The sequence below is a fragment of the Salvelinus sp. IW2-2015 genome, unplaced genomic scaffold (genome assembly GCF_002910315.2).
Source record: "Salvelinus sp. IW2-2015 unplaced genomic scaffold, ASM291031v2 Un_scaffold1938, whole genome shotgun sequence".
Taxonomy (NCBI): Eukaryota; Metazoa; Chordata; class Actinopteri; order Salmoniformes; family Salmonidae; genus Salvelinus; species Salvelinus sp. IW2-2015.
Window position 1 is genome coordinate 107,861 of NW_019943295.1, and position 17,304 is coordinate 125,164.

The window sequence follows — 17,304 nt, forward strand, 5'->3', positions numbered from 1 at the left end:
ACATTTATGAGTCTTATATTTGTATATATTTTTATAGTTTTAAATTTACATTATTATTTATTTGTGTTGTTCCAAATGTCTGAATAAAAAAGTAGTTTTTTTGGGGGGGAGGTTCGCCCAGGGAGCCATACAAGCTAGAAACGTCACTGTGTTTAGGGATATTTATATATGTATTACCAATCATGTGCTTAGGAATAGTTGGCAATAGTGGGYTTAGCGCACAGGGTAGGTTAAATTTCACAGCGCGCATACGGAGAGTTGAGTTTCTTGCAGTCTAAAATCTATTCATTCCAGAACAGGATACAGCGCTGGCCCAGTTCAATATATTCTTTCGCTGTGGATTCTGGGAGTTGAGGACACTGTCCAAGCTTGTTGTAGCCTACCGGGTGTTGACAGAAGACACGTTGCTGTTCCCCTTTTCTGTAAGTAATGAACCTCTTTTGGTTAACAATAACATTTACATCGTTGAGCCAGATGCTTCCGGTATGTCACAGTTATCCTTCCCTCCATCGCTCACGTTGCTATTTTGTCTTTATCTTGCAAGTACGGCAAAATTGTAGGCTATTTATGGCTATGAGGGCTAACTGGAAATATGACGTTAGGATTTGCAACTCAAACGCGCGACGTGAGCAAGCGAATGTCCTTGGGTTCGCGTGTGTGCMGTTCTCCCTTAAGCGCCATTTAATTCAATTCCATTTTGTAAACATTCTACAGGCCTACATGTGGACGAGATCAAATGGACCGTTTACACCAGGAAATCGTTCTCTTGACAGACCCCGCAACAACAACAAAAAATAACTCTTAAATCGCGGTCTTGTGCACCTGGATGGCTCTGACTTTCTGACAGATGTTGCTCTGTTCATTTGTCAGTCAATTGGAGTGCATTTACGTCTCAATCTGGTCATTGCAAATTTGTATATTTTATTCTTCAGAAAGAAATGTCTTCACCCCTTTGTAGCAGCATGATATGCATTTGTTTTAGGCCCATTGTATTATAACGTATCAATTGATCCTTTATTGCGTATAAGTGAGCTTGAGGTAGGCTACTTTATAGAAAGTAGGCCTGTTCTTAGYTACAGATTGTTACACCAGAATGTGATTTAACCAAAGATTTGTTACATCAGATAATGTTATTTAAACAAAGATTTTTGGTATCTATTATAGTACTGGGAGTTAYAGGTTTGCCTATACAAAACGTCGCCAGAGAATTGAACCTGGTATTGGCGATACGATCTTCGTTCTCGATTCAGCCAAACATGTATCTTCTAAAATGTTTTTTTTGTCCAGTTACAGGTGGTGTGTTTTGAAGTTAGAAAATGATCCATTATTTAAATAACAAAACATTTTCCTCCATGAAGTAATCCAACAATGTGTATGCCGCCATCTTGTATATTTCAAATCTTCTCTCATTGATCAAGACAGGTGAGTGTCATCATGACATGCGGCACATTGTGGTGGACCCACCTGTTCAACCAATGAGAGAAGATTTGAAATATATAAGATGTCGGCTTACACATTTGTATTTATTTTAGTAACGGATAATTTTTTTTACTTCTAACGCACCACCTGCAACTGGACACAAACATTTTAGAAGATACATGTTTGGCCAAATCGAGAACGACAATAGCATCGCCAATACCAGGTTAGTTGAAMAATCTCTGGCAACGTTTTCTATAGACAAACTTGTTACTCCCAGTAATGGGATTGAACCTACAATCTTTGTTTAAATCCCATTATCTGGTGTGTAACCATCTGTAGCTAGCCTGTACTAGGCCTGTGACGGGAAAGGATATGTTTTCATGAATAATAGCCTAGTGCTGATGWATTGCCAACTTGGCATTCCCTAGGTAGTTGTAATAGACTTACAACTCTCACATCATTCTTTTAAAATAATATAATTTATATTATATAAATGTATCGTTCACAAAAAGAGAAACATATTGTCTCAAGATTTTGAGTGTATTGAGAAAATATGTTAATTTAGGCATTTCCACTGCAAATAATGACCTAATAAAAGAAAATCATATTTATATTCTGGTAGTGTGACTTGATGTATTATACATGATAGAAAAGTGGGTATTATTCGAACACAGTATTTTATAGGCCTTTTGTTTGATTAGTATACTACTCACAACAACTCGATTGTGACCAAACAGATATGAATCTGTCCTGTAAAAGCAGAACATCACACTGGTAGCGACACCATGTCCAGCCGAGGAGGAAAAAAGAAGATGACCAAGATGTCCAGGTCGACGAAGGCCGGAGTCATCTTCCCTGTGGGGCGAATGCTGCGCTACATCAAGAAGGGTCTGCCCAAGTACAGGGTCGGTGTGGGTGCCCCAGTCTACATGGCCGCTGTTCTGGAGTACCTCACTGGTGAGGAAGCAAAACAAATCATATGAAGACACCGGATCTATCCCAAATTACCCCCCTTGTATGGTAGTTAACTTTTAAATCAGTCAAACTGTTCACGTTGGTGATGAGCTATTTAGCTAAATAAAGTTGGCTGCTCAACCCTACCGTGTTGGGAGATTAACTGATCAGTGAGAGGAGATGTTAAAGCCCCATTCAGTTTTTTGTAATAATATATATATTTTTAAACATCACTGTTTATTTAATGACGCTGTGTGGTCTGCAAAGCGTATGCACTTGCATCTCAGATGGTATTTTTGCATCTCAAACGGTATGTAGGCGCACAACCTGGTGACATTTGTTGGTCTCCAGTCAGTTTGGTGTCAGTCAGTCAGTAGCTCTGGTCCAGGGCGCCAGTGTGCTATGCACATACCAGTCGGTGCACTAGCTCTTGTCCAGGGTGTTCTGTTAACCACTGATGCATGTGCAGCTCGCTAATACACGCTAGCTGGCTAATACACGCTAGCTGGCTAGTACACGCTAGCTGGCTAGTACACACTAGCTGGCTATCTAGTACACTAGCTAGTACCTAGTTTATCATTCTAAATGTAATTTCACCACCCGTGCTGTTGGTGGCAGTAACGCGCCATCCTCTGGCACCATTTGACATCCTGTCTCATTTTGTGTCTCACAGCGTCTGTTGCGTGAGAAGGTATCTGCTGGAGCCAGACTTGGAAATTCCATGCATTTTTTTTCAAACAGCTCTTACACAAAAAGGGCATTATAATTTTCACATTCATTGTTATTTTGACCTCATAGTGTGGAAATGCCATTTAAAAAAAAAACAGGACAGTCCTGTTATTAACTGCACTGCTCCTTAAAGATATCGATATATTCTTAATCCCTCCTGTGGACCTGCATTCCCAGTGCCCTCACTACTCTACACTGTTCTTCCACTTCTGAAAGCAGCTTAGTTCTGACTTATCTTCAATGCTGCTGGTCTTGGGCTTATTTGGCTGCTGGCCTGTGGATGCTTTTGAGTTACATTGTCAGACCTCTGCACCAGGTCAAGCTGTGTTAACAAAATTAACTATCTCTATTCTTGTGTTCCAGCTGAAATTCTGGAGCTGGCGGGCAATGCAGCCAGGGACAATAAGAAAGGACGTGTCACACCACGACACATCCTTCTAGCCATCGCCAACGACGAGGAGCTCAACCAGGTCAGCTGTTATTCTGGTAACTTTCCCCAAAAATTCCCGGGTTTTCCAGAAATACTGGTTGGAAGGTTCCTGGAATCTGGAGGAGAATAAACAGGAAATCTGTGAATCCTCCGACCGGGATTTTTGGAAAAACCTTGGGAGTTTGGGAAAGTTACCAGCTTTTTGCAACCTTAGTTTAAATACATGCCCCATCTTTGTGAGGTCATCCGCTGGTTAGAGAAGGGTGCAGTCCAATGCAGACCACATGATTTCACCCACTGTCTCTCTGCAGCTGCTAAAAGGTGTGACAATCGCAGCCGGCGGAGTCTTACCTAACATCCACCCTGAGCTGCTAGCTAAGAAGAGGGGGTCAAAGGGCAAGCTGGAGGCTGTCATCACGCCTCCTCCCGCCATCAAGAAATCCAAGATGTCCTCCACTAAGAAATCGTCCAAAAAGGCAGCTGCAGGGAAAAGGGCCAAAGCAAAGGTATACAATATGTGAGGGATAAATGCAAACATTCTGTGTAGGGGTGAACGACTCCAGGATCCTGTGATTTAAAAAAAGAATAATCATGTTTTTGTAGTTGGAGTGGACTCTTGCTCGACTCCCAAAACACGCTGAAGCGGCTACGTACACACCACCTCATTATGGCAGAATCCTACTAGGGAGAATACTATTGCGTACCAGAAAGGACGAGCATGAAGCTTTCAATTTGCTCATCAATTTAGCCTATAAAAAGCCTATGTTGTTTGAGTGTAGAAGGTGGTGTGTAGGGACTAGAATATTTCGGTCATATTTCCGCTTTGCACCGCCTTGACCGATCCCGTGGGATGATGCAGCGCACTATTCTTTGCCGTGTTATAGTCCTATTGGACGGGACTAGTATTACTAGAGCCCTATTGGACGGGACTAGTATTACTAGAGCCCTATTGGACGGGACTAGTATTACTAGAGCCCTATTGGATGGACTAGTATTACTAGAGCCCTATTGGACGGACTAGTATTACTAGAGCCCTATTGGACGGGACTAGTATTACTAGAGTCCTATTGGATGGGACTAGTATTACTAGAGCCCTATTGGACGGGACTAGTATTACTAGAGCCCTATTGGACGGGCAAGTATTACTAGAGCCCTATGGACGGACTAGTATTACTAGAGCCTATTGGACGGGGCTTAGTATTACTAGAGTCCTATTGGATGGGACTAGTATTACTAGAGCCCCATTGGACGGGACTAGTATTACTAGAGCCCTATTGGACGGGACTAGTATTACTAAGAGCCCCATTGGACGGGACTAGTATTACTAGAGCCCTATTGGATGGGACTAGTATTACTAGAGCCCATTGGACGGGCTAGTATTACTAGAGCCCTATTGGACGGGACTAGTATTACTAGAGCCCCATTGGACGGGACTAGTATTCACTAGAGTCTATTGGACGGGACTAGTATTACTAAAGCCCTATTGACGGGACTAGTATTACTAGAGTCCTATTGGACGGGACTAGTATTACTAGAGTCCTATTGGACGGGGCTAGTATTACTAGAGTCCTATTGAACGGGACTAGTATTACTAGAGTCCTATTGGACGGGACTAGTATACTAGAGTCCTATTGGATGGGACTAGTATTACTAGAGCCCTATTGAACGGGACTAGTATTATTAGAGACGTTGGTTATGTAAATATACTGAACAGAAATATAAACGCAACATGCATCAATTTCAAAGATTTTACTGAGTTACAGTTCACAGAAGGAAATCAGTCAATTGAAAGGAATTCATTAGGCCCTAATCTATGGATTTCACATGACTGGGTAGGGGTGCAGCCATTGGTTGGGCCTGGGAGGGTGTAGTCCTACCCACTTGGGAGCCAGGCCCACTAGGGTAGGATTCTAGGCGAACCTGGGCTGGCTCTTCTGTTCTAAGATCATCAGGGCCAGAGCTAGCTAGAGATCAGGAGCATCATCGCTGCTGGGTTCAGCCTCGGCTGTTTGATTTCTAATATCAACCGTGGCAGATGATCTGGTTAGAGCTAAAATAGGCTTATAACACTAATACCTTTTACAGCTAGCTAAGAAGCTAACTTAACTCTAGTGGTGGGGTGTGAGGCCAGAGTTGCGTGAAGCAGCTTTAACTGGGAACTTAACCCCGTCCATATAAATCAGGCGTCTCAGGTTATTCACGTAGCCTACCACTTGTTATGGAAACCCAGAGGAGTCCTACCTAACCGCCCGTGGCTTCACATAGCCCCCCCTACACACAAACACTCCGCAACGCGCTCCGATACAGTACAAATTTCGCTCCAATCTGTCACTCAATCATTCTAACTTTTTTAGCCATTTTTATATAGGGACATTAAACTAAAACTGAGGCGGCACAAGTTTCAACTGAGGGGCGAGGCCCCCTTTTGGCCCCTCGTGGAGCAGAGCTGTTTTATCATAAATATCCTGTGCTTTTTTCGTTTGGCGCATACAGACCCAGCTAGGCTACATTGTAACCGTCGAAGCGGCCATGGCGCTCACATATGGGGCTCAGCCAGGACTATTACATTTGTAACTGAATGAAAACATACAAGAAAAGTGATTTTAAATGATTTCAAGTTGTGAAAATAGATGACAAAAATGCAGAATGGTGTTAAAGGCCTGTAAACAGCTTGGGGAGGGAAATCATTTCACAGATTTAATCATGTAATATTAAGTCTACCGATTTATTTCTCACTATGTACTTGCGAGTATTGACTGACTGGTCCGTTGTGACAAAGCTCTTAAAAGAAAAGGAGAAAAAATTAGAATGGACTCTACCTACATGTGTATTTACCCTGCTGTTATTACCAAACGAATGCCTGGATACAGCCCGTAGCCACGCTAAATGGCTGGATACAGCCCGTAGCCACGCTAAATGCCTGGATACAGCCCGTAGCCACGCTAAATGCCTGGATACAGCCCTTAGCCACGCTAAATGCCTGGATACAGCCCGTAGCCACGCCAAATGCCTGGATACAGCCCGTAGCCACGCCAAATGCCTGGATACAGCCCGTAGCCACGCCAAATGCCTGGATACAGCCCTTAGCCCATTTTAGCGTGGCTAAGGTGCCTTATTGCTATTATAAACAGGTTAATAAAAAATGCCATACCAGTGGTATACGGTCTGATATACCACGGCTTTCAGACAATCTGCATTCTGGCCTTGAACCACCCGGTTTATAATATAACTTAAGGCTAAGGTATACAATATGTTATACAGGCAAGTTGGTTCAGGTGGAGACTTTGAATGTAGACCCCATAAATATCAACATGATAAAACAATTTAGGTTGTCCCACTCAGCGTACCACAACTTTATTATGTTAAACTCCCTTACGCAAATGTCCTGATGTCACTGAATGTTTTGGACTGTGTTGTCTAGGCCTACATAATATCACCTGATGTTTCTCATATGTCTCTCTGGCCCAGCAGAAACAGGGAGAGGTGAGCAAAGCTGCCTCGGCAGACAGCACCACGGAAGGAACACCTACGGACGGATTCACTGTCCTCTCCACCAAGAGTCTTTTCCTGGGTCAGAAGGTAGGTTCGTCGGTCACTACTACCACGTCACTTCTCATAGAGGCCTCGCAGCTTCTCCTCATTGAGATGAACAAAGGGTTCCATGCATTCAGGGTGACGTTGCTGATAGTAGATGGTGTATTGAGGGGAAATATGAYGGGATATTCATATGCGCACTCACAGGAACCAAGACATTATAGTGGAGAATATAGAGGGGATGACATCATCTTATGTACTGCTTTACTTAACATTGTTTTCTCATTTCCTAAACATAGCTTTTTTTTTTATATATACCATTATTTGTTTTGTATATAGATGAATTGTTCTGAAACTTTAACTATGGCAGCAAAATGTATAACAGTTTTTTTTATGGATCAACCTTTCACATAAATGTATGTTTCTCCATGGTCAATCAGCATGAGTTTCCTGTAGGGAAACCTTCATAAAGTGTTCATACCTCTTGACTTATTCCATATTCTGTTGTGTTAGAGCCTGAAATCAAAAAGGTATTAAATGTTAATTTTTTTCACCCATYGACACACAATACCCCATAATGACAAAGTGAAGACATGTTTTTAGACATTTTTGCAAATGTATTGAAAATTAAATACAGAAATATATTCACACTTCTGAGTCAATCAAATCAAATGTATTTATAAAGCCCTTCTTACATCAGCTAATATCTCAAAGTGCTGTACAGAAACCMAGCCTAAAACCCCAAACAGCAAGMAATGCAGGTGTAGAAGCACGGTGGCTAGGAAAAACTCCCTAGAAAGGCCAAAACCTAGAGAGGAACCAGGCTATGAGGGGTGGCCAGTGCTCTTCTGGCTGTGCCGGGTGGAGATTATAACAGAACATGGCCAAGATGTTCATAAATCACCAGCATGGTCAAATAATAATAATCACAGTAGCTGTCGAGGGTGCAACAGGTCAGCACCTCAGGAGTAAATGTCATTTGGCTTTTCATAGCCGATCATTGAGAGTATCTCTACCGCTCCTGCTGTCTCTAGAGAGTTGAAAACAGCAGGTCTGGGACAGGTAGCACGTCCGGTGAACAGGTCAGGGTTCCATAGCCGCAGGCAGAACAGTTGAAACTGGAGCAGCAGCGCGGCCAGGTGGACTGGGAACAGCAAGGCGTCATCATGCCAGGTAGTCCTGAGGCATGGTCCTAGGGCTCAGGTCCCCAGAGAGAGAGAATTAGAGAGAGCATACTTAAATTCACACAGGACACTGGAGAAATACTCCAGATATTGGAGGCTGAGACAGGAGGGGGCAGGAGAGACTGGTCCCATCCGATGATACCACCGGACAGGGCCAAACAGGCAGGATATAACCCCACCCACTTTACCGAAGCACAGCCCCCACACCACTAGAGGGATATCTTCAACCACCAACTTACCATCCTGAGACAAGGCCGAGTATAGCCCTCTAAGATCTCCGCCACGGCACAACCCAAGGGGGGCCGCCAACCCAGACAGGAAGACCACGTCAGTGACTCAACCCACTCAAGTGACGGACCCCTCCTAGTGACGGCATGGAAGAGCACCAGTAAGCCAGTGACTCGGCCCCTGTAATAGGGTTAGAGGCAGGGAATCCCAGTGGAGAGAGGGGAACCGTCTAGGCAGAGACAGCAAGGGCGGTTCGTTGCTCCAGTGCCTTTCCGTTCACCTTCACACTCCTGGGCCAGACTACACTCAATCATAGGACCTACTGAAGAGATGAGTCTTCAATAAAGACTTAAAGGTTGAGACCGAGTCTGCGTCTCTCACATGGGTAGGCAGACCATTCCATAAAAATTGAGCTCTATAGGAGAAAGCCCTGCCTTCAGCTGTTTGCTTAGAAATTCTAGGGACAATTAGGAGGCCTGCGTCTTGTGACCGTAGCGTACGTGTAGGTATGTACGGCAGGACCAAATCGGAAAGATGGGTAGGAGCAAGCCCATGTAATGCTTTGTAGGTTAGCAGTAAAACCTTGAAAATCAGCCCTTGCCTTAACAGGAAGCCAGTGTAGGGAGGCTAGCACTGGAGTAAAATTATCAAATTTTTTGGTTCTAGTCAGAATTCTAGCAGCCGTATTTAGCACTAACTGAAGTTTATTTAATGCTTTATCCGGGTAGCCGGAAAGTAGAGCATTGCAGTAGTCTAAACTAGATGTAACAAAAGCATGGATTAATTTTTCTGCATCAATTTTGGACAGAACATTTCTGATATTTGCAGATGGAAAAATCTTGATATGTTCGTCAAAAGAGAGATCAGGGTCCAGAGGAACGCCGAGGTCCTTCAGTTTTATTTGAGACGACTGTACAACCATCAAGATTAATTGTCAGATTCAGCAGAAGATCTCTTTGTTTCTTGGGACCTAGAACAAGCATCTCTGTTTTGTCCGAGTTTAAAAGTAGAAAGTTTGCAGCCATCCACTTCCTTATGTCTGAAACACAGGCTTCCAGCGATGGAAATTTTGGGGCTTCACCATGTTTCATTGAAATGTACAGCTGTGTGTCATCTGCATAGCAGTGAAAGTTAACATTATGTTTTCGAATGACATCCCCAAGAGGTAAAATATATAGAGAAAACAATAGTGGTCCTAAAACGGAACCTTGAGGAATACAGAAATGTACAGTTGATTTGTCAGAGGACAAACCATTCACAGAGACAAACTGATATCTTTCCGACAGATAAGATCTAAACCAGGCCAGAACTTCTCCGTGTAAACCAATTTGAGTTTCCAATCTCTCCAAAAGAATGTGGTGATCGATGGTATCAAAAGCAGCACTAAGGTCTAGGAGCACGAGGACAGATGCAGGGCCTCGGTCTGACGCCATTAAAAGGTCACTTACCACCTTCACAAGTGCAGTCTCAGTGCTATGATGGGGTCTAAAACCAGACTGAAGCAWTTCGTATACATTGTTTGTCTTCAGGAAGGCAGTGAGTTGCTGCGCAGCAGCTTTTTAATTTTCTTTTGAGAGGAATGGAAGATTTGATATAGGCTGATAGTTTTTTTTATATTTTCTCGGTCAAGGTTTGGCTTTTTCAAGAGAGGCTTTATTACTGCCRCTTTTAGTGAGTTTGGTACACATCCGGTGGATAGAGATCCGTTTAGTATGTTCAACATAGGAGGGCCAAGCACAGGAAGCAGCTCTTTCAGTAGTTTAGTTGGAATAGGGTCCAGTATGCAGCTTGAAGGTTTAGAGGCCATGATTATTTTCATCATTGTGTCAAGAGATATAGTACTAAAACACTTGAGTGTCGCCCTTGATCCTAGGTCCTGRCAGAGTTGTGCAGACTCAGGACAACTGAGCTTTGGAGGAATACGCAGATTTAAGTCCATAATTTGCTTTCAAATGATCATGATCATTTCCTCAAAGAAGTTCATGAATTTATTACTGCTGAAGTGAAAGCCATCCTCTCTTGGGGAATGCTGCTTTTTAGTTAGCTTTGCGACAGTATCAAAAATAAAATTTGGATTGTTCTTATTTTCCTCAATTGATCGAGCAGCGGTGAGGGCTCTTCGATACTGCATGGTACTGTCTTTCCAAGCTAGTCGGAAGACTTCCAGTTCGGTGTGGCGCCATTTCCGTTCCAATTTTCTGGAAGCTTGCTTCAGAGCTCGGGTATTTTCTGTATACCAGGGAGCTAGTTTCTTGTGACAAATGTTTTTAGTTTTTAGGGGTGTAACTGCATCTAGGGTATTGCACAAGGTTAAATTGAGTTCCTCAGTTAGGTGGTTAACAGATTTTTGTCCTCTGACGTCCTTGGGTAGGCAGAGGGAGTCTGGAAGGGCATCAAGGAATCTTTGGGTTGTCTGAGAATTTATAGCACGACTTTTGTTGCTCCTTGGTTGGGGTCTGAGCAGATTATTTGTTGCGATTGCAAACTTAATAAAATGGTGGTCCGATAGTACTGGATTATGAGGAAAAATATTAAGATCCACAACATTTATTCCATGGGACAAAACTAGGTCCAGAGTATGACTGTGGCAGTGAGTAGGTCTGGAGACATTTTGGACAAAACCCACTGAGTCGATGATGGCTCCGAAAGCCTTTTGGAGTGGCTCTGTGGACTTTTCCATGTGAATATTAAAGTCACCAAAAATTAGAATATTATCTGCTATGACTACAAGGTCCGATAGGAATTCAGGGACCTCAGTGAGGAATGCTGTAAATTTGAATTTGATTTTGATTTGATTTGTATATGGCCSAGGAGGCCTGTAAACAGTAGCATGACTAGAAGCTCAAAAGACGAAAACGTCTTTTTTTTTTCATTAATTGAAATTTGCTTTCTTAAATGTTAGCAACACCTCCGCCTTTGCGGGATGTGCGGGGGATATGGTCACTAGTGTAACCAGGAGGTGAGTCCTCATTTAACACAGTAAATTCATCAGGCTTAAGCCATGTTTCAATTAGGCCAATCACATCAAGTTTATGATCAGTGATTAGTTCATTGACTATAACTGCCTTTGAAGATAAAACATTAAGTAGCCCTATTTTGAGATGTGAGGTATCACGATCTCTTTCAATAATGGCAGGAATGGAGGTGGTCTTTATTCCAGTGAGATTGCTAAGGCGAACACCGCCATGTTTAGTTTTGCCCAACCTAGGTCGAGGCACAGACACAGTCTCAATGGGGATAGCTGAGCTGACTACACTGACTTTGCTAGTGGCAGACTCCACTAAGCTGGCTAACAGCCTGCTGCCTGGCCTGCACCCTATTTCATTGTGGAGCTAAGGGAGTTAGAGCCATGTCTATGTTCGTAGATAAGATGAGAGCACCCCTCCAGCTAGGATGGAGTCCGTCACTCCTCAACARGCCAGGCTTGGTCCTGTTTGTGGGTGAGTCCCAGAAAGAGGGCCAATTATCTACAAATTCTATCTTTTGGGAGGGGCAGAAAACAGTTTTCAACCAGCGATTGAGTTGTGAGACTCTGCTGTAGAGCTCATCACTCCCCCTAACTGGGAGGGGGCCAGAGACAATTACTCGATGCCGACACATCTTTCTAGCTGATTTACACGCTGAAGCTATGTTGTGCTTGGTGACCTCTGACTGTTTCATCTTAACATCGTTGGTGGCGACGTGGATAACAATATCCCTATACTCTCTACACTCGCCAGTTTTAGCTTTAGCCAGCACTATCTTCAGATTAGCCTTAACGTCGGTAGCCCTGCCCCCTGGTAAACAGTGTATGATCGCTGGATGATTATTTTTAAGTCTAATACTACGGGTAATGGAGTCGCCAATGACTAGGGTTTTCAATTTGTCAGAGCTAATGGTGGGAGCCTTCGGCGTCTCAGATCCCATAACGGGAGGAGTAGAGACCAGAGAAGGCTCGGCCTCTGACTCCCGACTCGCTGCTTAATGGGGAGAACCGGTTGAAAGTTTCTGTCGGCTGAATGAGCGACATGTTGGAATCACCTTTGGCAGTGATTACAGCTGTTAATCTTTCTGGATAAGTCTCTAAGAGCTTTGCACACCTGCATTGTACAATATTTGCACATTTAAAATTCTGCAAGCTCTGTCAAGTTAAATAAATACAAGTTGGATGTTGATCATTGCTAGTCAGCCATTTTCAAGTCTTGCCGTAGATTTTCAAGCTGATTTAAGTCAAAACTGTAACTAGGCCACTCAGGAACATTCAATGTTGTCTTGATAATCAACTCCAGTGTATATTTGGTCTTGCATTTTTGGTTATTGTCCTGCTGAAAGGTGAATGTGTCTGTTGGAAAGCAGACTGAACCAGGGTTTCCTCTAGGATTTTGCCTGTGCTTACGTAGCTCTTCTGTTTCTTTTTATCCTAAAAAACTCCCTTTTACTTGCCGATGACAAGCATACCCATAACATGATGCAGCCACCACCATGCTTAAAAATATGAAGAGTGATGTGCTGGTTGGATTTTCCCCAAACATAACACATAGCAAAACCATAGCAAAGCAAAGTTAATTCCTTTGCCACATTTTTTGCAGTTTTATTTAGTGCCTTATTGCCAACAGGATGCACATTTTGGAATATTTTTTAATTCTGTACAGGCTTCCTTCTTTTCCCTCTGTCATTTAGGTTAGTATTGTGGAGTAACTACAAAGGTGTTGAGCCATCCTCAGTTTTCTCCTATCACAGCCATTAAACTCTTAACTGTTTTAAAGTCACCATTGGTCTCATGGTGAAATCCCTGAGCGATTTCCTTCCTTTCCGGCAACTGAGTTAGGAAGGACGCCTGTATCTTTGTAGTGACTGAGTATATTGATGCACCATCCAAAGTGTATTTAGTAACCTCACCATGCTCAAAGGGATATTCAATGTCTGCTTTAAAAAAATAAATGTTTATCCATCTACCAAAAGGTGACCTTCTTTGCTTATTGACTCGAGACATTTAATCTTTCAATTAAAAAAAAAATTATAATTTGCAAACATTTCTAAAAACATGAATCCACTTTGATATTATGGGGTATTTTGTGTAGGCCAGTGATGCGAAATATCAATGTAATTAATTTTAAATTCAGGCTGTAACACAACAATATGTGGAAGAAGTGACACTTCCTCAAGGCATTTGTAAAAGGATATCCTTCCAGTGTCGACTGTTAGACCAGTAACACCCCGTGAATCCCATGAGCTCCAAATGGCAACTTATGGCACCCTATTGCCCAAAGAGGGCACCCTATTGCCCAAAGAGCTATTGCCCAAAGAGGGCACCCTATTGCCCAAAGAGGGCACCCTATTGCCCAAAGAGCTATTGCCCAAAGAGGGCACCCTATTGCCCAAAGAGCTATTGCCCAAAGAGGGCACCCTATTGCCTCTACAGTGCATTACTTTTGACCAGGGCACATAGATTTGTGGTCAAATGTAGTGCACTATATAGGGACTAGGGTGCCATTTCAGACACATGATTGGTTACTGCTACATGATTGGTTACTGTGTATCCGTGAAAAGAGTTCCCCTCCCTCCTCGCTGCTGCTACCCTGCAATGAAGACAATCGAGTGCTTTATTTTCTTTGTTCACTTGCTGATGTCACCTCGTACTTTGGCCTCGCAAACATACGCTAACAAACCAGGCTGCCGCACTAAACTAACCAGTTTATCTACTGTAGAGTGGGTGCCGCCATAGTTGGCAGCTAGGATGGTGTGAGTGAGAAGGTGTTTGTGGTTTGTAGTTCATCAGGCTATTTGCTCGTTGAGACTGTTTTTGCAGTGAAGTGCCCCTTGTTGAACGAAAGTTTGGAAAACATCATTAGTCGATGTCAGTTTTTTTTTCTTCATATCTGTCCAATGATTTTTATGCCCAATTCTATAAAACATTTATGACCTTTTAAAAAAATATATATGTTTGTTAGATTTTATGGAAAGAAATCTACATTAAATCAATGGAATTCAAGTAATTTAGCTTGAGTATGTGGTTGGCAGTTAGATGTTCTACTGTTAGGGGTAGAGCAGTTGATGAAGGAGCTAATCACAGATTGCTGCATTTCGTTGAAATCGATGGAAAATGTAATAATGAATGTCATTAACCTAATTTACCATTCACTGGTGGTGGGTTCTTCTGACTGAAAGCAGACTTGATCTATTCAGACATACAGTTGAAGTCAGAAGTTTACATACACTTAGGTTGGAGTCATTAAAACTCGTTTTTCAACCACTCCACACATTTCTTGTTAACGAACTATAGTTTTGGCAAGTCGGTTAGGACATCTACTTTGTGCATGACACAAGTAATTTGTCCAACAATTGTTTACAGACAGATTATTTCATTTATAATTCACTGTATCGCAATTCCAGTGGATCAGAAGTTTACATACACTAAGTTGACTGTGCCTTAAACAGCTTGGAAATTCTAGAAATTATGTCATGGCTTTAGAAGCTTCTGATAGGCTATATTGATATCATTTGTGTCAATTGGAGGTATACCTGTGGATGTATTTCAAGCTTACCTTCAAACTCAGTGCCTTTTGCTTGACATCATGGAAAAATCTAAAGAAATCAGCCAAGACCTCAGAAAAATTTTGTAGACCTCCACAAGTCTGGTTCATCCTTGGGAGCAATTTCCAAACGCCTGAAGGTACCACGTTCATCTGTACAAACAATAGTATGCAAGTATAAATACCATGGGACCATGCAGCGCCATACCGCTCAGGAAGGAGACTCGTACTTTGGTGCGAAAAGTGCAAATCAATCCCAGAACAACTGCAAAGGACCTTGTGAAGATGCTGGAGGAAACAGGTACAAAAGTATCTATATCCACAGGTAAAACAGAGTCCTGTATTGACATAACCTGAAAGGCCGCTCAGCAAGGAAGAAGCCACTGCTCCAAAAACCGCCATAAAAAAGCCAGACTACGCTTTGCAAGTGTACATGGGGCATATATAGTACTTTTTAGGAGAAATGTCCTCTGGTCTGATGAAACAAAAATAGACTGTTTGGCCATAATGACATCATTATGTTTAAGGAAAAAGGGGGAGGCTTGCAAGCCAAAGAACACCATCTCAACCGTGAAGCACGGGGGTGGCAGCATCATGTTGTGGGGGTGCTTTGCTGCAGGAGGGAACTGGTGCACTTCACAAAATAGATGGCATCATGAGGAAGTCAAATGATGTGGATATATTGAAGAAACATCTCAAGACAATCAGACAGGAAGTTAAGCTTGGTTGCAAATGGTCTTCCAAATGGACAATGCTCAACATACTCAAAGGTTGTGGCAAATGGCTTAAGGACAACAAAGTCAAGGTATTGGAGTGGCCATCACAAAGCCCTGACCTCAATCCCATAGAAAATTAGTTGGCAGAACTGAAAAAGCGTATGCTAACAAGGAGGCCTACAAACCTGACTCAGTTACACCAGCTCTGTCAGGAGGAATGGGCCAAAATTCACCCAACTTATTGTGGGAAGCTTGTGGAAGGCTACCCAAAACGTTTGACCCAAGTTAAACAATTTAAAGGCAATGCTACAAAATACTAATTCAGTGTATGTAAACTTCTGACCCACTGGGAATGTGATGAAAGAAATAAAAGCTGAAATAAATAATTCTCTCTCTACTATTATTCTGACATTTCGCATTCTTAAAATAAAATGGTGATCCTAACTGACCTAAGACAGGGGATTTTTTACAAGGATTAAATGTCAGGAATTGTGAAAAACTGAGTTTAAATGTATTTGGCTAAGGTGTATGTAAACTTCCGACTTCAACTGTATGTACAAGTCATCTCACTTTGATCGTTTCCTGGCTCTGTGTTTTCAGACACAAATGGTTGTGGGAGGAGACTTGACTATAAGTCTGCATCCCTACATACTATTGGCCTATTTATTGCCTTACCTCCTTACTTCATTTGCACACACTGTATACAGATTTTTCTATTGTGTTATTGACTGTATGTTTTGTTTATTCCATGTGTAACTCTGTGTTAGTTTTTGGTCGCACTGCTTTGCTTTATCTTGGGCAGAGGTCGCAGTTGTAAATGAGAACTTGTTCTCAACTGGCCTACCTGGTTAAATAAAGGTGAAATAAATAAAACTAACTAATTTAAAAAAAAGTGTGCTTTGGGGGTACAGGGTGCCGTTTGGGATGTAGGCCAAATAATTTTGTTTATGTACTGTATTCGTTGCGTCTTCCTTCTTTAAAATAAAAAATAGTTTTATCTTTTTGGAGATGTCACAGTAGAAATGAATCGGCATGTCTTCATTCATGCATATCAAGTCATTTTCTGGGCTATTGTAAACATTTTGAATTAGTTTGATATCTACTCTGTGATTTGTGTCGTTCTGGTTTGGGATTGTTTTTTGACTGAAACAGATTGTTCTATCCTTCTCTGCTTCTAAATTCTATGGGCAATTTTATGTACCTCACTGCCAGTTGCCTAAAATCTGAAACACCTGGCTCAATACTCAGTAACTATGTAATCGGGAATGTTTTTCTAGAAGTTCATATCTTTTTTTTGTTTTTCTCAGTGCAGTGTCTCAAACTAACAGGCTAATAGGATAACTATTTCATGTTCCTTTTCTGCGACGCTTGCTTTCTGATTCCTGCACTCTTCTAAATTCTACTTGTACCAAATCAGTCCTGCCCCCAAATTGACTAGATTTATTAGAAACAAATGTGAAAAATGAATACATACATTGCATCTCAGCTTATCCCTCAGATGAAATTCTAGGATTTTGTCAAATACTCTCAGGGCAGTGTCCAACACCCCCCCCCCCCCCCCCCTCCCCTGCCTGTCATGGATGTTATTGTTGCGTCGA

The 17,304-nt window shown here is 42.3% G+C and overlaps 1 protein-coding gene across 1 annotated transcript in view; it reads left to right on the plus strand.

Annotated features, from left to right (window-relative positions):
- Positions 1 to 232: 232 nt before the first annotated feature.
- LOC112072468 (core histone macro-H2A.1-like) overlaps positions 233 to 17,304 on the plus strand; it is a 29,629-nt gene continuing 12,557 nt past the window's right edge. The window contains 5 exon segments of the mRNA XM_070439816.1: positions 233 to 422; positions 2,157 to 2,376; positions 3,466 to 3,572; positions 3,844 to 4,038; positions 7,001 to 7,111. Coding sequence (XP_070295917.1) covers positions 2,205 to 2,376; positions 3,466 to 3,572; positions 3,844 to 4,038; positions 7,001 to 7,111 — 585 coding nt within the window. The 5' untranslated portion in view covers positions 233 to 422; positions 2,157 to 2,204.